The sequence below is a fragment of the Asterias amurensis genome, chromosome 8 (genome assembly GCF_032118995.1).
Source record: "Asterias amurensis chromosome 8, ASM3211899v1".
NCBI classification, from domain to species: domain Eukaryota; kingdom Metazoa; phylum Echinodermata; class Asteroidea; order Forcipulatida; family Asteriidae; genus Asterias; species Asterias amurensis.
In genome coordinates this window covers 22,954,211-22,979,120 of record NC_092655.1, presented here as the reverse complement: position 1 = coordinate 22,979,120, position 24,910 = coordinate 22,954,211, and the positions used below count along the sequence as shown (strand labels likewise).

The 24,910-nt window shown below is 38.4% G+C and overlaps 1 protein-coding gene and 1 long non-coding RNA gene across 2 annotated transcripts in view; both read right to left on the bottom strand.

Annotated features, from left to right (window-relative positions):
• LOC139941101 (uncharacterized) overlaps window positions 1–14,703 on the bottom strand; it is a 31,796-nt gene extending 17,093 nt beyond the window's left edge. Inside the window, exons 1-2 of the long non-coding RNA XR_011786533.1 lie at window positions 14,632–14,703; window positions 7,225–7,383 (exon numbers count right to left, since the gene is read on the bottom strand). This is a non-coding gene — a long non-coding RNA (uncharacterized lncRNA). The remainder of the gene's footprint in view (window positions 1–7,224; window positions 7,384–14,631) is intronic.
• A 2,856-nt stretch (window positions 14,704–17,559) lies between these two features.
• Window positions 17,560–24,553, bottom strand: LOC139941213 (stAR-related lipid transfer protein 7, mitochondrial-like). Its single transcript, XM_071937673.1, has 6 exons — window positions 24,035–24,553; window positions 21,319–21,476; window positions 20,652–20,812; window positions 20,161–20,343; window positions 19,595–19,679; window positions 17,560–19,117 (listed from the first exon to the last, which is right to left on the bottom strand). Exons 1-6 carry the CDS (start codon window positions 24,469–24,471, stop codon window positions 18,966–18,968), a joined length of 1,176 nt encoding a protein of 391 aa, XP_071793774.1. The 5' UTR covers window positions 24,472–24,553; the 3' UTR covers window positions 17,560–18,965.
• Window positions 24,554–24,910: the final 357 nt, after the last annotated feature.

Genomic DNA, 24,910 nt, shown 5'->3' with positions numbered 1-24,910 from the left:
TGATATTGTTTTAATGTTTTCTCAAAAAGTAAAGCATTTCATGGAATAATATTTCAAGAGAAGTCTTTCACCATCTGTAAACCCTGTAAGTTATTTGTAAATCTGTGAACTTTTTTTCTTTTTTTCTGTGCCGAAAGTGTATAATGGCTTTAAATCAATTGGAGATATTTCCAGGTGTAATGTTTGCTAATAATAATAATAATAATAATAACAGTATTTATAAAGCGCCAAATTGCCAAAGGATACAAGGTGCTGAGAAAGAAAGAAGAGGGAAAAGACAAAACAAAGATAAAGACGACCAGCTAGGAAGAGGCAAAAAGGTGGGTTTTGAGAGCACGTTTGAAGGCTGTGACACTTTTTGAGCTTCTGGTTAGGGTAGGTAAAGAATTCCAGCAATTGCTACAGGAATGTCTGAAAGGATCTCTCTCATGTAGCTTGCAAAGTTTTTATTTCCTGGCTATTCTGATACACACACGGTTCACACACCTCCACCCTTGCCAAGCACATTATTCACCGGCAAAAAATGCAACCCACTTCACAGCCCCAAAATTTAAACCCGCTCTTGTATTTACAGAAGGCCAACACAAACACTCGTAAGAACAGACTGGTGGGCTTTTGAAGGCAGGGCCTGTTGTCCTAAGCATTTCCCGGCAAGTGCATTCCCCCTGCCCTTCACTGCGGTAAAGCCCTAATGTAACCAGCTATTCATCGGTACCCACTCTACCCCTCGCTAGTCTGCGGAAACCCAGTCCAGAGTCAATATTGGCATTACAAATATCCCTGTCCGAGCCTTTCAATCCTGTTGCAGGCCAAATCCTACTCAGTCTTTTTATTATTTATACTAGTCCCTTTCTAAAAGTTTTTTGTGTGTGTGAATACCGTGCTGGAAAACAACATTCCCACTCAAAGTGACGACCAAAGTGACGACACTTTTCTTAATATCAAGGTTCAGTTGTAAATATCAAGGGAAATACGGCTTAGAATCACAGATAATGCGGTAGATTTCAGAGCAAAATCTTGTGGGAATAAGACTTACTCGCAAAATAAATTATTTTGAAAAAGCATCCTTCTCTTTTGTCGCTTGGGTCGGAGAGGACATTGCCCTGGCAGATTGGTGCATTACTCTAATGATGTACAATCAATTATTCACGTTGATGTTGTTTAAAAATCCAACTAATATCTCCTTAGTGTGCATAGTTTATAACAAATTCTTCACAAAAGTGAGCTATTGGATAAATTTATGTGGTTCTTTGCAGTCAAACTTGACACAAAAATCACATCCCCGTAACAAATTAGATTACATCCTGTCCACAAAGAGAACAGGTAATTAAAAAAATAAAACCCTCCGAAAGCCACAGGTTTCCAACTTGAGTGACAGCATCCGAATCGTTTGACTACCTCATAACTTTGTGAACAAACATCTTAACACTGTGATGCCCACTCCACTGGAAAACACTCTCACCGCTTTTTTCTTTTCCACAAACTTGACAAGAAGATCAAAAAAAGAAAACTGGCGAAAAAAGGAGAGAATACTTTATGGGTCAGTTACTTGACAAGTTGTACTTCCAATTCCACTGACAATAAACTGCCTCCGGGGTGGTGCTTAAAGGAAACAGCCTTGTCCGGAACAAAGACGAACAAAGTTTTCATGGTACACTGGAAGGCGACAATAGCTAAACAGTGAAAGAATGCAGGAAGTTTGCAAACATTTTTGCAGAGGTGCCCCGTGTAATTTTCCACCCGAATTCTTCAACTGAAAGGAGATATCTCGAGGCGAGTAAGTAGAGCAACATGCAAGGGTGTAACGAAAGGAAAACATTCTCTTCAACAAAATCGCTGGAAATTGATGACTTAAGCACAAAAAGGGGGAAAAAAAGGATTTTTCCTTCTGCTTCAAATTTGATTTCTGCTACATTTCCAGAGCGCAAATTGGATTAAAGTATTCTTAAGTAACTGCCGACTAAAAAGAAAATACAACCCCCTTGAAACATTCTCCGGGGCATTCCTCACACTTCTCTGCCCGGATACTAAAGTTTGTAAAATGTTGACACAATTAGCCCTGACTGCCGTCTAATTTGTTCTTGAAATTGACATGCCTTTTGCAACCATGTTCAAATCAGAGCCCCTTAATGTTAACCATGGCAACAACTATCACAAGCAATCCACTGTGTTTCATATCAATCATACGGCAACGATGCATGCATTATAGAAGACGTATGTTGTCACTGACAGTGTAAATCTAATAAAAATGTAACCCTTGTTTGTGGTAAATGCACATTGATTTCTAAAATGGCTGCATTTAATGAAAATATATTTGAGATGAGGTAATAGAGAGGAGGTAGTTGTGATCACCCGCAGGCGTTAGGGTTTGAGATGAGTTCAATATGAAATATTGCGTTGAGTATGTAAATCTTATCACAAATCCTTGGTACACACGCTGTATGCAGTGAATACGGTGCATGCTGGTCAGCTAGACACGCGGAAACCAGCCGGTTATAAACAGCTCCAGCTGGTCATTATCAACCGTTTAAACACCCCCACGTGACGCGCTCTCCACCAATAGGAGTAGCGAAACCCTCTAGGGTATTTATGAGTATAATTATGATGAACCTCTAACTTTCAATCAACACAATCCAAACCAACCAAATTTATCAGTTTTCTAAAAATAAAAAAAATAAGATAATAAATTATGTTTCATAAGATGCCTGCTTATAATTCTGATTTTGAAAATAATGTTTGTTTGTTTTTGGGTTTTTTTTTGTTTTTGTTTTATTTTTTTTGGGGGGGGGTTGGGGTGGGGGGGGGGGGGAGAATTGTCTGACAGATGGAAGTAGTAATGATTAAATCACATTCTGGTAAATTGACACTGTGTCATTAAAACACAATGGTCAATATCCCTATCATAATAAATCATGTATCGCAACGATAACCTCCTCTAAGAAAATGTCATTCCATGAAAACCATTTAAGTGAATAACACTATAGATGACACATGAGATTTAGCGTCCACAAAGAAGCAATCAAATCTAATAAGCTGCTACATAAAAAACACTGAGCAATTACATTTGTCCCAAGTTCACATAACATCAATAATTGACAGGGACGATGTACACAACCAAAAACCCGTCAAGTACTATTGATTGCTTTCAATTATTGCCCGTAATCAAATCCAGTCCGGTGTGAAATGAGTGACTCACGTAAGAATCAACTTGTTTGATATGTCATCAGAACAAGAGTGCCTTGACTCTGACAATCATCGCATTAACGTCCAGCAATTCTGCAAATTTCACCCCCAAAAACGGCACCGCCATAAAACCTACCGGGGGACAAATCGGTCCTGACATAAAATCTGCATCCAATTTCAAAAAATGCACCTGTAGTTTGTACTTGTGATTCTGGACTTCCCAATTCAAAACCAAAAACCCCATACCTTGGACCGCCCTCCGAGCTCGGCATTCACGATGCTGATTTAATAAAGAGGTAAGGCAGCCCAACGGTAGGGGACCATGCGATGGATTGCCGCCACGCTATAGTCTTCGATGGGGGAAGGAGGGATCTGCGGGGGAGTGCTGACAAATTATCAAGCCAGCAGTGGAAGTAATAGAGCTCTGTCAACATGCACACTGAGGAGCGATTATAAACCAACAGAACATGCTGGGAAATTATTTAAGGTTTGGCATGAGATCGACATGGAGGAATGGAGACGATTTGGAGACATTCGGTTTTTAAGTTGTCTTCTGTTGTCTACATAGCTTACATTCAATAATGCTTCAGAACTTTTCTCAAATAGATTTGATAAATTGCAGGTGGTTAAGAGACAAGTGTTTACTATTTATGATGCTCCATGCCCAAACCAGGCACTTTCCGCCAAAACTTTGGTATTATATGCTCCTCAAAAGATGAGAATGGTGGTTAAGAGTCAAGTGTTTACTATTTATGATGCGCCATGCCAAAACCAGGCAAAACCAGGAGCTTTTAAAATTAACATATAAAAAATATAGCCCATCTCATAAGTTTTTCTTAATTTATAGAGTAGGTTGTTTAAGGGCCAGGGTTATTTTTTTATTTATAGTATACAGACAAAGGTTTGTTAAAAGCACTTGAGAGGTGTTGATATTATAAAACTTTTGTTAATAGTAAAGACATCCTTTGAAGTAATGTAGTTTAGAGAAAGAGGTAATTTCTTAACACACAACATTTGAATCTGAGAATGAAGCCTTTCTCAGGCATCTGAAAGTACACAATTCTATAAAATAAATAAAAATTTAACTCTTGAAAATTTGAGTTTTTAAACACTGGGAGCCAGAAGAAGACAACATGAGTCATGAGTTTGGGCTTGAAAGTGAAAACCTTAAAGTGAAGTAAAGATGTAACCTGTGAGGATACCAGCTGATACTTTCTTCACCTTGACACTTGTAAAAACCAACAAACTCAATCTCTTAAATCACAGTAAGTAAATCTAATTTACTTAAGAAGCAGCTCTGCATTGGGACTTGAATGTATTTTTAGAGGTTGTTTTGTCGAGCTACAGACGTGCAAGCACAGCCAGCTCTCCTAGACGCTAGCTTCACTTTACATTCCAGCCTTATGTCTCCATTGCGTGTCCCTACCCCCCCCCCCCCAACTACCAATAAAACGCGAGGACGAGATCACACTCACCAGCAGGAAATGAAAAGTGACAAATTGCATATAATGCAATCATAATGCAATCGTAATGCCCGTAGGCCTGTCACTCTGCATGCAGGAACGGTAACGTCACAAGAAAGAAACGGGAGAGAAGAGAGGGAAAATGCTTAAAGGCACTGGACACTATTGGTAATTACTCAAAATAATTGTTAAGTAAGATTTGAAACTTTGCATGGTGGAAATACCATATGGAAAGGTTTGCGGTAACACCATGTTACTGTAATGACTATCTCTAAATGAGTTGGGGTGGTACTAAAAAGAACCGTTGGTTTCAACTCGACGTTTCAATCAGTATGCTCAGATCGCCTTCTTTTCTCCAGATATAATTGTTCCCTGCTTGTTAACAACATGGAGGAAGAAAATACTTCCTCCATGGTAACAAGTAATGGAGAGCTGTTGATAGTATAAACATTTTTGAGAAACAGCTCCCTCTGAAGTAATGTAGTTTTTGAGAAAGAGTAATTTTCCGCGAATTTGAATTCCAGACCTCAGAATAAGATTTTGAGGTCTCGATATCAAGCATCTGAAAGCACACAAGTTCGTATGACAAGGGTATTTTTTCTTTCATTATTATCTCGCAACTTTGATGACCAATTGAGCTCAATTTTTTACAGGTTTGTTATTTTATGCATATGCCAAGTGAGAAGACTGGTCTTCGACAATTACCAAATGTGTCCAGTACCTTTAATGAAAAAGGAAAAGGTTTGCCCAGCGGCCCAAAGGAGAAAATAAATGTCAACAACGGCCCTGGTGCAGTAATGACAGAAATGAAAGAGATTGCTGGGGGTGATAATCACAATGTGTACCCATAGTTATCAGTGATTCGTGTGGTAAGAAAATTCTGATTGTATGAAAATAACTCTGATTGAGTTGACATAGTGGTTGATTAGGACTATGACAAATGTAATTTCACTTTGTAACACTGTAGTCTATAGGCTAATCAAACTCTATTTTTGTTTCCTTTACTTGGAGTAAGCTATCATGGAAAAAGAGATTTGTAGAAGCGTAGTGGGAGACTTTGAGGCACTAGGTTACCAGGTAAATTTCCATTGTTTACGTAGTTCTGAGCATGCGCATATTACCGAGAACAATGGAATTTACATGGTAAGTCTGCTGCCACCAAGCGTCCCAAAAGTCTCCCATTGCATTCACAGGATGTAGTGCAAACTTGTAAACTAATAAAGCTGAAACTTCTACAGGTAAACTACCTACATCTCGTTCACAGTGAGTAGGTAGTTGCCAAAAACAAAAAGTATCAAAACCCTTCAACGACACGATGACGTCATCAGATGACAAACAAACTACCTCTTTTCACACTAGGCGACTAAAACCAAAGCTTTGCCGCTCACATTCAGTACACAACAAAGACATACTGTATCTATAACAGATACTTCATCACAAAAGCACACTGTTTATCTAAAACCTTTTAATTAAATAGAGCCCACAGAACAACAAAGCCTTCTTTACACTAGCAACCCCAACCCCCAAAACTTTCTCTCCGCACAATTACTTCCTTCAAGTGACTGTTTGACTTCTTCGTGATGGTAAATATGCGCAGGCACACACTGGAGTTTATCATTCCATTTTCACGAGGACACGTGAAGGGACTGTCGGGTACAAACACCCTTCCAGAGTAAAATTGGGGGGGGGGGGGGAGGCATTGTTGTACTTTACACAATACCTATTTATTGATCATTCTCAAAGTCTTTGCAAGCATGGATCCACTGCTTCCAACCATGGAGGTAGCTACCTCCATGTTCCAACATCCCCAGCACATTAACCAGTCGTGTCAAGTACCCTCTATTTTAGTAAACAATGTATCATAAATTCACTCTTACATGACCGGAAAACTTGGAAAAGGTCCAAAATGTAAAAAAATATGTATAGCGTTTTATATTTCAAAATTTGAAGGAAAAAAAACATATTACAGTGCTGGCTCCTTTGCCCGAGACGCGGCATCTAAGACCCAAAAGCATCTGGGTCCCTTAAGTGGGCCCCGGACCCCATGGCGTGATCCCCTCCCACTCCGTTCGTGCAAATTTTCTCTGAAAAAAAACAGCACCCCTTGCAAAATATGTTCTTGTTAGTCTGCCTTCTCCACTCAGACAGATACACTGCTGAAACTTAATCCAGCTTAGTACAGTTTTAAAGGTATTAATATTCCCTAAGGCGACCCAAGGAAGAAAAGCATCTAAGATGTTGTTCAGCATCAGGATGATGCGGTAAGAATCAGATGTTCTTTCTCATACATAAAAGGTTGGTTTATTAATATCACATACCTTGCAATTATTCTAAATTGGAATCAAAACAACAAATCTTAATGAATTCATTATCAGTAATTTCCGATAGACTAACATCCCTTGAATTACTTCAATTATGTTTCAAGTGCATTGTGAGGTTGTAATTAATCACTTATGGTGAATGTCTATGACATCTTTTACAACTGTCAGCCGCCACACATGGCATCTGCTGAGATTAAAGACCACCAGAACTGGAACAAATGATTTCACAATGTCAACTAATCACAGTAAATACATACCATCCAAACATATTGATGCTGTTTTTGCCGCAGAGCAAGGTCTTTTGAGTTGACTTATGGTTGGAATGAGAAAGAGCCACTGACCTCATAGAGCTCTCTGGGTTTAGAGGAAGCTAATTGATGACAGTAATGACACTAATCGTGGCACAGCAGATCATTCTGAAAAGACCAAGGAAGAAAATTAACAAACCAAGAGAAACAGATTTGTATTTACCTTCAGAAGCTCAGTCTGGGAAAGATTTCACAAAGATATCCTAATTTAGGACCAGTCCTAGGAGTTATTACAAACTTTAGACTAGTCTGTCCTAAATTAGGACTTGTATATCAACTCATTCTAACTCGGGATAAGACTATAGTCCTAACTCTTTGAATAATCCACCCCTGGTACGTGAAAGGGTAAGGGGCGAGGGCGGGGTTATCTTGTCTCTGAAAGATGGTTGGGGAAACTTCTTATTAACATTTTTAGTGCAACATTTGAGAAAGGGTTTGAGAGAGGAAAGGACCAAAGATCTTAAAATTAACAAACCAAGACCAATAGAATTTTTGTAATTCACATTTACTTAGAAGCACACGCTGGTGAAAAAGTAAAGGCGGGGTGGGGTTATCTTGTCTCTGAAAGATGGTTCTTATTAATATTTTCAGTGGAACATTTGAGAAAGGATCGGAGAAGGAAAGGACCAAGGAACTCAAAATTAATAAAACAAGACCAAGAGAAAGAAATGTTTATTCACATTTAGAAGCTCACTCTTGTGAAAGAGTAAGTGGTGGAGGGGTTATCTTGTCTCTTAAAGGGGGTTGGGGAAACATTCTTATTAACACTTTTAGTAAAACATTTGAGAAAGGGTTGGAGAGAGAAGTACATCAGCAGGAGCGGATCAAGCTGCTGCTTGGCAGTAAACACAAAGCAGCTGTTGGCACAGCCTTCTTGAGAGCTGAGCAAACAGCAAACTACCGGGGCGTTGTAAGAGAGTCAAGATGATGAACCCTCGACTCTCTCTCTGGTTTAGACATTCAACTCCCAGGAAGATTACCCAAACTCCGATCAGCAACTCTGTGAATGACAGATCTCCAATGAACCTTACACTATTCCATGAGTCACAGACACACTATTAAAGGCAGTGGACACTATTGGTAATTGTCAAAGACCAGTATTCTCACTTGGTGTATCCCAACATATGCATAAAAATAACAAACCTGCAAAAATTTGGACTCAATTGGTCATCGAAGATGCAAGAAAATAATGAAAGAAAAAACAACTGTGTTCTACAAATTTGTGTGCTTTCAGATGCATAATAAAAGGCTTCAGCTGAAGTCCTTTAATTACTTGAGTGAGAAATAACCTCTTTCTCAAACACTATGTTACTTAAGAGGGAGCCGTTTATCACAATGTTTTATACTATCAACAGCTCTCCATTGCTTGTTATAGCTCCATGTTGTTACAAAGTAAGTTTCTGGTTTATCAATTAGTTTAGGTTTATAGTGTCTAGTGCCTTTAATACTATTTGTGCCCTTCCCCTATGTCCTCGTCAGCAGGAATCTTGCCAAAGGTCAAAGGTCAAACCGAGATGAACCATGGGATATTTTCACAACTTTTGAGATGCGTGCCAAATCCGTGAGAAGTCAAGATAAACTTGATATGCTGTGTTCTGCCCTGGGGTGACTGGTCCATATATTGTGTTTTTCTTGGAGACAAAGAGCTGTTTTTGTGTTTTTCTCAAGACGAAAGTTTGCCAAATTGCCAAGAGGCGGGGTGAAATGTTAACACGGAAAAGAACCTAGGGAAATTTGCAAAAGTCAGCATGTAGTCAAAGTTATTCCTAAAGTCAAAGAATAATAAAAGAAAAAACATCTTGTTGTTGGGTGCTTTCAGATGCCTAATAAAAGGCTCCAGGCCCAAAGTCTTTTATTATTTGAATGATAAAGTACCTCTCTCTCAAAAACTACGTTACTTCAGGAGGGAGCCATTCCTAACAATATGTTACTGTCCACATCTCTTCATTGCTGGTTACCAAGTAAGTTTTTATACCAACATTTACTATGAGTGCCTTTTAACCTAAACCATCCCCAAACCTTTCAAATTCAATACATGTTTTGTTTGATTCTGTTGGACTGAGAAACTGAGAACTGCACTCAGGAACTGATGGGCTGAGACCACAATTAGAGTCTAAGTTTGGATGATGGTATTGGATTTTGTTTGGAGCATAATTAAAGCCTGCTCAATCTCTCAGGAGGGTAAAGGTGAATAAAAGTACAGTTGGAGGTAACGGAAAATCGTGTAATAGGCCTACCTGCCTTGAAAATAAACATGCCTCGACTGAATCTAACCACGCATGACGAGCATGTTCCTAATTCATTCCCTTCTGGTTCAATTTGTCATCCTTTTTAAAAGCCTAATTTAGAAAGCCTACACTACCATCATGGAGCTACAAAAAGGATAGCTCTTTGCTACCTCAGATGCATTGATAAAGCCAGAACCATGGAGGTAGAATTCTAATTCTACCTCCATATGCTGGAACCAAATCACTCCATTAGTTGTGATAAACCATGGAGGTCTAATTCTACCTCCATAGATGAACCAACAATGTAACACAGCTCCAACCAGCACTCAAGTCAGAATCATTATCCTCTCTTACTTCATTAGGACTATGGTTTAGTCTCCTTTACACTGTGATGAACTGGTATTGTCCAATCATAGTGAAAGGCTCCAATTGAGAACGCCAATTGAGAATTGCATTGTTCTCCACAGAACAGACAGTGAAATTAACAAACAAGAAGGGAGGGGAGGGTGGGATCACCACACACCTCTAATGGAGGGTAATTGTCCGAGATAAAAGGACATATCAAAACAAACTAATGGTGGTCTTTAAGAATGTGAAGATGACTCCAGGGCTAGGCTTGTAGACTCTCAGTCCAAATAAATAAATGAGCTAAAAGGTTAACAATAGAAGAACAACAATCTTGGAAACAAGAGGAAAGTTACTGGAGGCAGAAGAATTGACTGAAATCCTAAGACGGAGAGCCCCAGGCACTTATCTTGTAAGACACTGAGGCCTGTACAACATCACTCAAGAAAATTGGGGTATTTTAACATCAGAGCTTTCAAACTTAGCATCTTCTTCCATCATCTGTTATTTTCTTGGCATCCATATCTTTGCTCTTGAGAAGGTTCCACATTTTCTTGAGATGTCTTTCGTTTACAGTCTCTGACAATGGCAGGTAATTTCAGGTGTGTCATTTAATCTTCAGTTCTTTCATTCAATAGGTCTTGAAATGTTTTCAGCAAGGCAAGCAATATATTTTGAATCTCCTTCACGTGAGCTGTCTGTTGCTCGAGGATATATCCACTTTGCAAAATTAGAAACTCCACGGTACGAGACAAGTTACATGACAGGAAATCTTCCAGAATGAATGTTAACGCCCACAAGGTGATACTGACACATAAGAAATACATTCTGATCCTCTTTTAACAGGAGAACAAAATAACCCAGGAGAAAAATAATAAACAAGGATCAAAATTAACGAAGAGAAATCTCAAAGCATTGTAAGATCCTGAAATGAAAATTACTTATTTACTATAGCTGCAAAATTCTCACAAAACTTTAACCAGGTTTCCCTGTTTTCATTTATTTATAAGATCACCTGATTTCATTAAATTTCCACAGGTTTGTGGTACAGTGTTTATAAGTCCTACAATTAAACAGAGGCCATGGATCCAAAGCCTTGGTGCCCTAGTCTTGGCCTCAGTGCCCCTTCAATCATTATGTAAAGACTTTATGGTGGAAGTGCCCTTTGTAAAATGGAACTTGCCTTGCCCTCTCAAAGATGAAACTCCTGGCTGTTAGGATGGCTAGGATGACAATTGATTTTACTCTTCAAAAACTGAACGATGTAGGCCTACTAAGAAGGCAAATAATATGCTGCTTTAAGGATAGTGAAGAACTTGCCAAAACTCTTCGAAGAGAGCCGTTTGAAGCTACTAAGATCCAATGTCACATAAAGCACAGCTAAGCACAGCAAAATTATGCTTACCCCAGAATATGGTTATCAGCCAAAATACAATATCATAGACCATATTTGACCGGTGTTGTGCTTTTATTGTTGCTTAGCACAAAACTGTTAAGCAATATTTTCTGGGACACAGGGGTCGATTTAACAAAGAGCTTGGCCCCGGCTATAAGACTAGTCCTAACTTAGGACATGTGGCTAGTCCTAAGTTAGGACGAGTAACTTGTCCTATGTAACTCGAGATAAAACTAGTCTTAACTCTTTTTGAAATCCACCCCAGGTGGTACCTAGTCCTCATGTATCTTGAACCCTACCCACTTTATCATCTTCTTCAAAACCGGACTCATCTAAAATGCACCAAACAGTTTCAATCAAGACAGGGTAAAAGTAGATAAATAAATAATAACCACACATTGAAACAATAATTGGTTGTCAGACTGAGCGATGACGCACGACCCCTCTCATAACGAACAAACAAAAAAGCTAAAAACGAGTAACAAAAAAAAAAAAAAACCAACACAGATGCCATTCAAGCCTACAATATAATGTATAAAAATTGTCCCTACTAAAATAACACCTTGTCTCCAAGTCAATCAGTCGCTAATAACACACACTTGACTTTGGTTTACGCTGGATCAGAACACAGCTACAGAATTGACAACATTTATAAACATCTTATCAATTGCAGGGAACTGGTGATTCACCTGAGAGCAGAGTGCATGTCAAGAGCTTGTCGCATGGTGGGCCCAGGCAGCTTGTTGAAGCCTTTAGTGTACTAATGGGGTGGCATTGACCCTTCAAATCCAACTTAAGGGTGCAGAGAAATTTCTGGTATTTGCACAAGGTTTTAGAAGATTTCTGCCAGGGCTTTTTAAAGATTGCTTGGTGCGGGGGATAAATGATGATGATGCACAGTTGAATTGCGGCCTCAGTCTTATCACTTCAACCATGTAATTCATAGAGTGCTCAGACCACCAAAAGTGCAAAGCAGAAAGTCACTATTTTTATGAGTGACAGTTTCTTCAGAATTTGAGAAAAGAAATACAATTTGACTAAACAAAAAAAGTACACAAATAATGCCAATTGCTTTTTATGTTATTATTTGGGATTATCACCTCTCACTTAGTCTTAGTTCTGCTTACTTTTAAGAGCTATTTTATTATTACAAGTGGCGCCAAGAAATTTGGTCAATCCGCCTTGGAAAAGAATTGTACCTTTCCCTTGATGCACAAACACATTAGATTGACATGCATCGGTTAGGCCCCACTCAAATGCAGTGAACATTTTTATTTAGACCCTAGTCAGCCCCGCCCTTACGTAGCACAAAGCCTGAGCACAAAAATTGGTAGTCACAGAAATACATTTCTCAGCAGAAGCTGGTTAAATGTCCTTAAGGTATACACTGTTGTGACTGGTGACCCACACATTTTTCTACTCAGCATAGAAGTCTGCTCAGCAGTATTGTCTGCTTACCAGTTTATGAAATTGAGCCCAGGGCCCAATTCATAGAGCTGCTAAGCACAAAATTTGCTTAGCATGAAATTTCTTCCTTGATAAAAACAGGATTACCAACAAAATTTCCATGTGATAAGCAACAGCTGAATAAAGCAGTATTCAACAAATGGAAATTTGTTTGGTAATCCTGTTTTATCAAGGTATATTTCATGCTAAGCAAATTTTTGTGCTTAGCAGCTCATAAAATTGGGCCGAGATGTGAAGCAATTTCAAGTTGCCCACCAACAGAAAGGTTTTAAGCCGCATGTTAATAAAGATGAAATATAAACACAAAAGGCATCTGCCGTACCTACCATTGCCCAATTGGATTTCCACCCAATTTCACACAAAAAACAAAAGCCGTGTTCTTAAGCAAAAAAGGGCGGGGCACCAGTTACAACAATCTAACTATACGGACTTTTGGCTGGTAACCAGTTTCTGCTAAGCAGTATTTTGTCTGTGCTTAGCAAGTTTTGGGGCTTACTACTGGCTTTATTATGAAATTGGGCCGATACTGCCCCGGAAAATTAACCGTTCCCTGCCCCCACCCAGTACTCTACACAAATTAATAAAGTTAAATAGGAAAATAAAATATAAATAATTTTTAATTATAAAAAAAGAACTTCCCCCTTTCGCATAACTGAAGTAATAATAATATCGTTGGATAACTTTCCGTATGGCGCCACCACTTTTTCACTCATTTTTACAAAAAGGGATATATCAATCAGGTAAATTAGATAATATATCGTAGGAGGTCCTGTTTTCGCGGTGTCCCTATTATCGTTGCAAATCTTTTACCTCTCTGTGCGCGATGTAAACAGTCCCAAGATAAAAATTGTGTGGTTTTATATGCCAAGCAAAGAGTCTCCTCTTCTTTGACAAAAACTTAGAAACATGTAAGGCTCCACTGGTCATTTGCACTTGTAAATGCAAAAAGTTTGGTATTTTAGGCATTTCTACAAGGTACAAAAATATGTCATAATGTTGAGGCCATATAAAAATATTTGCCCACCGAAAAAGTTTCATCAAACGCTATTTCAATTCACAATTCATGATGATCAAAATCATGTGACAGAATGTTTTGCTGAGCATTCTTGAAAAAAAATACCGAGGCTTAAAGAACCCATGTGCCTTATATCATTTTCTAATATTTTTGGAGATTTTTATTTTGTAACCCTCGTATCAATACTATTATTTATATCAAAATTTAAACATCAGCTTGTTGATTCAATTATCACTGTTTATGTATATACTTTATTATAAATATTAAGAAAAAAAATAGAACAAAAATAAATAGAAATCAGGTTTTGAAGCCAGTAATTATTCACACTTTTTATATTTTTTTTATTTTTTTTTTATTTTGTGCAAGTTACCATGGTAATTTTGTAATTTTAAAAATTTAATAAAAAAATATTTTGAATAAAATGAAGGCAACTGCTGGCTATACAGTCATACACAGAGTCTCAAAGAACACTTGTAGTCACTGCAGATGTTTCTTCCATGTATGGCTTCACCGGGAAACCATACTTTCTCGTTTGCCGTGAAAACAGGAAAAACTCAAAACAAATGGGGCCAGTTGAAGTCATCCAAGATCGGTGTGTGATGTGAACATTTCAATGTCCATCAAGTTTTAATACATGTTTGCATACTTCGTATTAACAAATGAAGATAATTAGGGCATCGGTTGATATAAGGCATCATTATTTTTTTCCCAATTCAAAGAAAAAGGCATAATAGCGTGATAACTGGTAAGCAGAGGATATTATTTTATTTCGAAAGAAAAAGTGGTGGCGCCATACGGAAACTTTTCCATATCGTTCGCTGTTTAAGCAAGCGATCAATAATATTCAGATATTCGTGATTTTTTATCTGTTTCATGTGTTTATTTTATAATAAATGTCAACTCACAAGCTACTTTCTTGCAGCAACAGGGCGTCTTTACCAAAAGGACATCATCACAGGACATTCGCTGTGTGCAGGTAAATGGTGGCGCTATTTACTTTTTCTGGAGTTTTGTCTTGCATTATATTATTTGTCGTGCGATACTATAGATGGCGCTGTTTATCCCGTCGCTGTGCGAAAACCGTTCAACTTTGGGATGAAATGAAACAAAAAATGCAGGAACCTCTAGAAGTTTTTGTAACGAGACTGAAAATAGTAGTTTTATTCTCAACCTGTCAAATCCATTCAATTTATGCTAATTAATTTAATAGTAAAAACTTTGCTTTTTCCCAAACCAACTTGCCGGCTTCCATAAACACCTCAAACTTTTGGCCAACTTTTTAAAGGCAAATCAAACATTTCCAATGGTTGAAGCCCAGACCCCCTCCCCGAGGCGGTTATAATTTGACACAATTCTATTAATTTCCGGCGCCCCCCCCCCCAATACATTTTCTGATCACAAACTGTAGCTCTTGAATCATGCTTTTTATAGTTAACTTCACAAGATACAGCACTAACTTGTCCTTGTTGTATCCCCCCATGCTAACACAGTATGCAGGGGTGAGAGTCATTACTAACGGAAAAGTCTCAAACTTGGATACAAATACAAAGGTATGTTGAAATGATGTCATTTCTACCGTTTGGTAACCCCTGTGGTTATAGATTCCAAGGAGCTTTTGGAAACAGTATCCAAAGCACTAGAGAAGTAGACCAATGAGCAGGATTTCTTTATCTGATTTTCTTCACCAGGCCTACATAAAAAGTCTGAATTCAGCCAAAAGTCTGAACACTCTCATCCCTGAGTATGTTTGTGTCTGAGACATGCACACTGTGTTGGAGCGTCAAACTTCTGCATACAAAGAAACAAAGCCAAAAACCCAAATAACATCCTATTTCTCTATGCACATTATCACCAAATTCATCTTTAGAATAAAAACAGTGAAAACAATTGATGTTGATCATTACATTGCATAACATGTTTATTATCACTTTCAACACAGCAATAGCAGATAATTCATTTTATACAAATCTTACAGGTTCTTTAACTTTTCAAGTAAAACCTGCCCACTAAAAACATTTGGTGTCAATCCAAGTTTGACAACATGAAGTATTTGTTATCATAATCATTCAATGTATGAAAACAATTAACAAGAAAAGTAAAACTGACCAAGTTCATCCACGTTTAACATAAGGAATATTTGCAAAAAATAGTTATTATGGCCTGACATTTCGGCCCTAGCAGAGTCTTTCTCGAAGGCTAAAGAAACATTTATTTTAAACAAAACAATAAAAAGGATTTTACCCTCACACTGTCATGTTGAAGCAACCTTTCTACAATTGAGTAAATTCGGATATGCTGCAACATCTTGGCAGTGCTTATTTTTTATTCTCTCATTCCCCTTTTTAAACTAAAATCAATGAAACCAATCAAGGAGAAATAATCTTATAATCTGTTTAAAATAAACTATTTGGAGGTGAAATAATTGAGTATTAATTCCAAGATTGTTGAAACAAGACATTAGGGTGGCTACATCAGAATATATTTAAACTTAATTTAAATCTACATTTTGCTTACAGCAACAACGACACCACAAACACAATAGATTGTTTGTCAAAATAAAATAATAATTAAAATAAGTCAACAATAAAAGTTGGTCATGACAATTGTGTCCTTAAGTAAGATACCTAAACATTATTGCTGCGTCCTTTGGATGGGACGTAAAGCCGCTGGTCTCATGAGTTGTGTAACGCACGTTAAAGAAACGGTACAAACCCAGTGCACTTATCGAATAGAGAAGGAGTTTGCCACAGTGTTCTTGGTTTGACTACCTGCATACTGCACCAAAGCACCTTGTAAACAATTGCATGGTGCTACGACATGTAAGAGAATTGGTATCATACTTCTAAAACGTAGTTCCACACTACCTTACAGAAAAATACTGAATGTTGAAGCACCTTCAGCGGCACTGACTGATGGATTATGAGCATCATATAAAAAGCCACTATTATTATTCAGCCACCGTTGTGTCCACAAATACTACAACTTAGTTTACAATTGTTAAATTTGTTTCTACATTAATGACTGATGGATTCATTAATTCATTACAGTAAAATACAGGAATTTGTCATGGATTTAAAAGAGTAATGTGTTGACTCAATTAATTAATACTTGATGAGAATATTGCAATAACACAACTCGCTCAGCTCAAGGCATCTATGAACATTGTTTTTAAGGCAAAAACAAAAATAATTTGCAGGCTTGGAATTTCATGCATGCCATAGAGTCCAAGGCATCTGTTACCCCTAGTCTTGGCCTTGGTGCCTCTTCAAAAGTTTCCCATTGACTTTAAGGTTTTTCAATGGAAAGTGCCCTTTGCAAAATGAGAACAGCCTTGCCCTTTCAACATGTTCAAAGATGAAATTCCAGGCCTGAATTTGCAGAACTTATTATTATAACTGGTTTATTGTAAAAAACATCTGCTTGTCGCAGTCCAGAGACTGAATTAAAATACAGATTTACATTTTTATATAAAATTTTTAAAAACAGAGGAGAAAATTTATACACAAGAAAAATTTAAAAATTAAGAGCATAGTCAAAAGAGACGTTATGAGAACTAAAATTAGATAAAACAAAAGCAATAAATATTTAACAAGCACACTAAACTAACAACCCAATTGAGACCAACCCCCCCAACAAACAAACAAACAAACAAGCAAGCAAGCAAGCAAGCAAGCAAGCAAGCAAGCAAGCAAGCAAGCAAGCAAACAAACAAACAAAAAAACAAACAAACAAACAAACAAACAAACAAACAAACAAACAAAACAGACAGACAGACAGACAGACAGACAGACAGACAGACAGACAGACAGACAGACAGACAGACTCAGACTTAACTCAGAATTTGAAGTTAGAAGAATGTTATTGCATACCAAAAATAATGCTTGTCATGTTTTAAAGAGAAGCAACATTGTTATGTACAATGTTTCAATATGAAACACATTTAAAATTGATTGAGATGTACAAATGTATTTGTAGCAATTTCTCCAGTGAAATTTACGATACTCTTATCTTAAAACGATTTAATACTGCCTTTAGCAGGCAATCTCGGTGATCTAGTTGGTAAGACACTGCTCTAGAATTGCAAAGGTTGGGGTTTGAATCCCACCCAAGTAATATGCCTGTGATTTTTTTTTCTCGCAGAGCTCAAGAAAGTATTGAGTATACAGTGCTAACCCATATCGGGGTAACAAATATTAAAATTCTTTCAAGAAAAGACTCAACTAACTGAGCATGAGGTCGAAGCACATAGTTATTTTATTGACAATGAAAATGACAATGGTAAAGACAACAGGTCTTGATTTACCTCAGAGAGGGCGCTGTTTGGGTTTTGTGGCGTCACATGCAAGAAGACTATTAAGATGCTGGAGAAGGTAACCACATTTGAACAAGGTAACCTCACTTGGACAAGGTAACCTCACTCAGAGAAGGTAACCTCACTCGAACAAGGTATCCTCACTCAAACAAGGTAATCTCACTCGAACAAGGTAACCTCATTTTCACAATCTAACCTTACTTGGACAAGGCAACCTCATTTGGACAAGGTAACCTCACTCAGACAAGGTAACCTCACTCGGACAAGGTAACCTCACTCAGACAAGGTAACCTCACTCGAACAAGGTAACCTCACTCAAACAAGGTAATCTCACTAGAACAAGGTAACCTCATTTTCACAATGTAACCTTACTTGGACAAGGCAACCTCACTTGGACAAGGTAACCTCACTCGGACAAGGTAAACTCACTCGAACAAGGTAACCTCACTCGGACAAGGTAACCTCACTCGAACAAGGTAACCTCATTTTCACAATGTAACCTTACTTGGGCAAGGCAACCTCACTTGGCCAAGGTAACCTCACTTGGACAAGGTAACCTCACTCAGACAAGGTAACCTCACTTGGACAAGGTAACCTCACTCGGACAAGGTAACCTCACTCAGACAAGGTAACCTCACTCGAACAAGGCAACCTCACTTGGTCAAGGTAACCTTACTTGGACAAGGTAACCTTACTTGGACAAGGTAACCTCACTCGGACAAGGTAACCTCACTTGGACAAGGTAACCTCACTCGGACAAGGTAACCTCACTCGGACAAGGTAACCTCACTCGAACAAGTTAACCTCATTTTTACAATGTAACATTACTTGGACAAGGTAACCTCACTTGGACAAGGTAACCTCACTTGGACAAAGTAACCTCACTTCCAAATGCCTTAGGGAAACATCAACATTAGATGATTGGTCTTATAATGAATACTGGCCCGGTGAGTTTCGACCAAACTCCTGAGAGCTGGATGTGGAGGCAGTCGTAAGATCCCTCACGGATGACATGGTGAAATTGTGGTTGTCGTATTGCATTGCTGCCTGGTGGAGTTTCTCCAAGAACTCAGGACAACCTGAAAGAAAATAGAATTACTCAGTGTTAGAGTCAAATATTAGAACATAGCTAACTTTTTTTCTGTATCAAGACGAAGAAAACTTGTTCCACATATCAAATCCTGCTCAAAGTTTTCTTTGTTCAACCCCTACCACATGTCAAAAATTAGTGCAAAATTTTGTTTTAGACAAAATAAAAGCAAATAACCAGGAAATGAAGTTTTTATGTCAAATTGGAAAAATTATTTCTGAGAGCATATGGTAAATGTGCATGCACCAACATTTTTACCCGGAAATATACAATAGACTCCTTGCATGTGACACCCCATGCTAAAAAAGCACTCTAACTGGGGTCAAAGAGTACCCTCACTGGGGTCAAAGAGCACCTTCACTGGGGTCAAAGAAGACAAATGATCAGATGATCGCTGTTCTTTGTGCTTAAAAGCGCATGAGTTTTGCGTTACTCAAGGGGTCGATATAATGTAAATTGTTCTTACCAGATCTGGCAACCCAGTTGACGCAAGGGCTTGGAAAGGATGTCTTGGGGTCGTCATGGTACGTCAGGATGAAGTCAAAACCATTCTGTTGAATTAACAAATCAGAGAGTTTGTTCATAATTCAATACAAGATTTACCATTGGGCTTGCAGGATACCAACTTGAATGCATGGAAGTCCATCATCTACTCTTCAAATGTTTGGCCAGGATTGGGCGCATATCACAGCCTTCTCGTTTGCTGCCATCAGGTCTTCTAGGCAGCACTGCTCCTCAAGGGCTGGCCATAGTAGAAGGTGTTACCCCAAAATGCAGGCCTGGATTTAAACGCAGGCCACAAAGGTCATGACCTCTGCTCCGTTGGCCCAGGTCTTGTCCTTGGTCCCCTTCAAAGTTTCCCATCTACTTTAAGATTTTTGAATGGAAACGCCCCGACATTTCAGCCCAAGCAGAGTCTTTCTCAAAGACTTCACGACAACCCAACACACACACATTAACTGGTATAATGGTGAAACAGAAATTACATTACATAAGGAAACAAAAACAAGACAACTATCATCCAAAACTTACCTCATCAAAGCTTTTGTGTGGCCTGATGACCATCTGTGAGAAGTAGGAGTCAATTCTGACATGACTCCTGCTCTTTGGTCGACATGGATGCTGGACTGCTTTTGATACAAGGGTCATGACCTTATTGGTGTGATCAATCTTAGTACGACGAGTGAAGACGTAGTCTCGACTGTACATCGGGAACTGTGAAGATGAAGGTTTCATCGTTTGTAAAATAAAACAAAATAACTGAAGATAAGCTTGGTCCTCAGCCTCATTCGATATGGGACGCAGAAGCGCTATATTTCTTTGTGTTCAATTTGACAATTATTATACCACAAAATTTCTATCTGAAATAAAATGTTTCTCTTACCTTCAGATAAGACTTAAGAGAATTAACATGTATGAAACATGACTATAAAATAAACAAAAGTTTGAAGAAAAAAGTAAATTTTTTGCCTTGTTGTTTACAATTATTTTAGAGGCAATGCTTAAATAAGAGATAGACTTACAGGGTAGTGTGTGACCCAGTGGATGACCTCTGACCCCGTCTCCTCATCCTTGTCAATCACATCCAGATTGATGACATAATTATCCCATACTTTACGATACTCCAGATCCATCTGGACTTGGAAGAAAGCTTTGGCCGAAATGTCCATGAAACGTCCGTAAGCTAAGAAGGAAGAAATTATTGTAGATTGTACAAAGAGTAAAGTCAAATATGAACAGCAATTTATACAAATTTTTTAGAAAAGGCATTTCAAAATGTTCATAATAATTTTGTGAGCGGTACGATGTTGCCTGCAGTGTATCCTGCCTATCTACTTCTTTTATCTAAGCATAGTGCGGACAATGCATTTCTATGGACACGTCATGCTTCGCAGAGGTTTTGACAAAGAAATAATACAGTGGTCAGTAGAGGGAAAGAGAAGGAGAGGTCGTCCAGCCACATCATGGATGACTGACATAAAGAAGTGGACTGGACAGTGAACGGCAGCTGCAGCGAGATCAGCAGTAGATCAAGATCTTTGGCATGAACTTGTGATGATCACCGCAGGACAATTGCGCCACCTTGCGCCACCAGACTGAAGACAGAGAGAAGCGCAAGTGTAGACTTGACAAATATTGAAAGAAAAAGAAAAACCTCTGCGACATGAACGACAAAATATTCTTACAAACCTTTGTACTCGTAGAGATAAGTATCATCTAACGGTCTTCTCCACACCTTCAGATGATCATTGTTGAAGATGGTGTCCCAAGATGCTTTAGTGAGGCTCAGCTCACCAGCAGACTCAAGTCTCTCTAACTCAGCTACAACTTCAAAGTCGTCTACGCATCTGAAAAAAGTAGAACAAGTTATTGAAACAACAAGTTTAGAAGTCAGGTTGGTGTAATTTGATGCTAACTGAATTTAAGTGGAATTCGGAGTTGCATATTATTGCTAAGTAGAAGTTGGAATTGCATATTGATGCTATTGTGAATTTAAGTGGAATTTGGAGTTGCATATTATTGCTTAGTAGAAGTTGGAGTTGCATATTGATGCTAAGTGAATTTAAGTGGAATTGGAGTTGCATATTATTGCTAAGTAGAAGTTGGGATTGCATGTTGATGCTAAGTTAATTTTAAGTGGTATTAGAGTTGCATATTATTGCTAAGTAGAAGTTGGGATTGCATATTGATGCTAAGTGAATGTGGTTAGAATTTGGAGTTGCATATTATTTCTATGTGAAGTTGATGCTTGATTGTAAATATAATGTAAATAATAATAACTAAAGAAGGAGTCGAAAGTGTTTGATTTCGGTGTCGTGATTTTAGGGTTCCTAGGGGAATTCAGCGGGGTGCTGACAGTGTCTTGCCTCACCTTCCACCTCTGGGACCCTAGTTTGAATCCAACCAGAGGGGGCACTATGTGGATTGGGTTTTCAGTCCCTGCTACTTGACTGAGTGGGTTTTCCCTGGAATAAGTCTCTGGGGTTTTCCTCCCACATCTAAAACTTAAATTTCTTCATAATCTTTTCTTCTTGTATGGCAATAATAAGAGCGTTGAAACTAATAAAACATGGAACATGGAACTAATAAGATTGAAGTAAGGTTTTTGAACAATGCATTTTGAAGCTGCTGCAATTTGTTTAGCCTAGTTAAAAATGTACAGTTCTTCACCAACCTTAATAGTAAAAGCTAGTTATAACAAAGCAAAAAGGAATTAAAATATGAAGACACAACTGTGACAATTTTCCAATTCAATTCGAAGAAGTCAGCAGAATAACTGTTTTAAGAATAATTTGACTTGTTAAAGAGAAGCACAAAAGGTGTCAAGCAAACCAGCCTGTACAAAATGACATGCCAGCTTTTCACACTTTCCCAAAGCACAGCATAAATACTGATGATACGACAAAAATGGGACAAGGGATCTTTGCAACAATTCAGAGTATTGTTAGTACAGTATTGTCGGTGAGAGCAGGCTCTAAAAGAAAAGAAAAAAGCAGGCCTTGAATTTCACCTTAGAAAGGGCAAAGCTATTTTCATTTTGCAGAGGGCACTTCCATTGACAACTATTTAGGTCAATGGGAAACTTTTGAAGGGGCACCAAGGCAAAGACATGGGGCAACGAAGGCCATAGCCTGAAAATATGTATCCAAAAATGCTCACAAGCAGTCTCATTCACAAACATTAGGTACACTTCACACCATAGACACTGGACCCTGAAAAGATCTTTTAACATTAAGACACAATGGGCCAGAGTATGTGTAAGATGCCTCTGTCCAAAAATATGTAAACATTTTACAATTCAAAGCTTCTAAACAGGGGATTGACAATAATCTCTACACACATGTACATCATGTACTTAAAACAACCTGGGTTGCTGCTTGTAGTGTGATTACAAATCTAACATGATGTCAAAACGAATAGCATGTGACTTTTTGGACATCGTTTTTTCTTTTCTTTTAAATATGGCATCTGATACAATCGTACTAATTTTGGAACAAGAATTATTTTGATCACTCCCTGTTTTGATTTCTATTTGACTGTTGCATCAATGGTTGCATTCAGTAATCAAATTTGTGGCTCCAAGTCTAATATGTTTTGTCTGCAATATATATGCAGCAATATGACCTGATGAGATATGCGCAAGGATCAAAACCATACAAAGACCCTTCCACACTAGTTGTGCAAACCATACTATGGCCCTGCTAGATCCCCCTTTCTTATCAATATTTTCTGGGTGGTGCAAGGACCAGATCAAGGATAGATTATGATTAATGCAAATACACTTGTATACCACACTGTCAGTCACACGTACAGTTGCAATAATTGCAGCCCTCCATCCTTGAACGTCTGCTACCGTCGCCATGACGATAGAGGGATATGATTATTGGAGTTCATTAGTTGCGATAACGTAACCCTCCTGCCTCCGGCTACGCCGTCGGCAGGAGGGTTACGTTATCGCAACTAGGAGTTCATAGGCTGTGAATTAACCATTTTCACACACTGTGAATTTTTAAGGAGTAATTAGAATTCTTACTCGTTTTTTAGCATGCTTAGGCCTACTAAAAAGTACTAGATACATGTATATAAATTATAATAACAAGACATTTCCTGAAATTTTTTAAACTGACATTTTTATAAACTGAACATCACAACTAGTATTTTATATGGTCGCCTTCGGGAAATGTTCGGTAACCTGCCACTACTTTTTTATATGTTACATCATATTTAAAACATTATACATTAAGAATGCAAATTTAAAAAACACCGCAACATCATAATTTTCAAAACAAAATTGATATTCATCTTGTTTTTTTTCTAAGTAAAAATTCATGAAAAAGTGGTGACAGGATACAGAAATCTTTCTCGTTAATTTCTACACCACGATCTGACTAATCAATTGCCTAACCTATCAATTTCATTGTCGGATATTTTCTCCCTGTCCCACACAAAGCAGGCTCCTCCAAACAGAAAATAAAATGGTCGCTTCCTCCCCCTCAAAAATCTCCTTGAAAAGTTCGCCGTCAATGTCTGAAGCATATTTTCCGCATATATTGAGCCATAAATGCTTAGTACTCCTTCCATACGACGCAATTTCTGTGAAGCATAGACGTGAAGTTGCCGTTTGAGAAGTCTGAATATGGCATCCACGCTCTCGGACAGACTTTGTCCCCGCAATAGTGTCACTTGCACGGCGTGGACCCATCGCCACTTCGGTCGCCCAGCATGTCCGCCGTGCACTCCACAATTCCAGTTAATTTTCCTTGCAAAATCCAACTTGTTTCCTTCAACACGGGGTGTCAGAAGCCTCCTGGCTGCTCCTCGAATTGAATTCTGAAATGCCATGGTTTTAACCCTACAAAACTAGAACCTTGTGTGTGAAATAAGTTACGTAAATTTCGTGCAGAAGCGCACGTCTCCCATTGACGAACTTGTGTAACTAAACCGCATTTACTGACTTCATGAAAGTATCACAGTTGCGTTCATGTAGTTTAGCTAGCTTCAGCTTGGTAAAGATACGGAGCGCCAAAAGGATGAAAATTCTTACAAGTTTTTCGATTAAACGCCTCGTACCCAGGGCGGTGAGCAATCTCGCCGCGCCATTTCTTCCTAGCTTTATTTGCTCGCTCATACCGCCTCGATTCTAGCACATTTTAACTAGGCCTGTGACTGATCCACTATTCCACTCTACATAATATGCACGCTCAAGTGTGGTCATGCGCAAAAGAGGAATCGAGTCGAGTCGATCGAGTAAAGGTTGAGTCATGGTTGACCCCTCTCATTT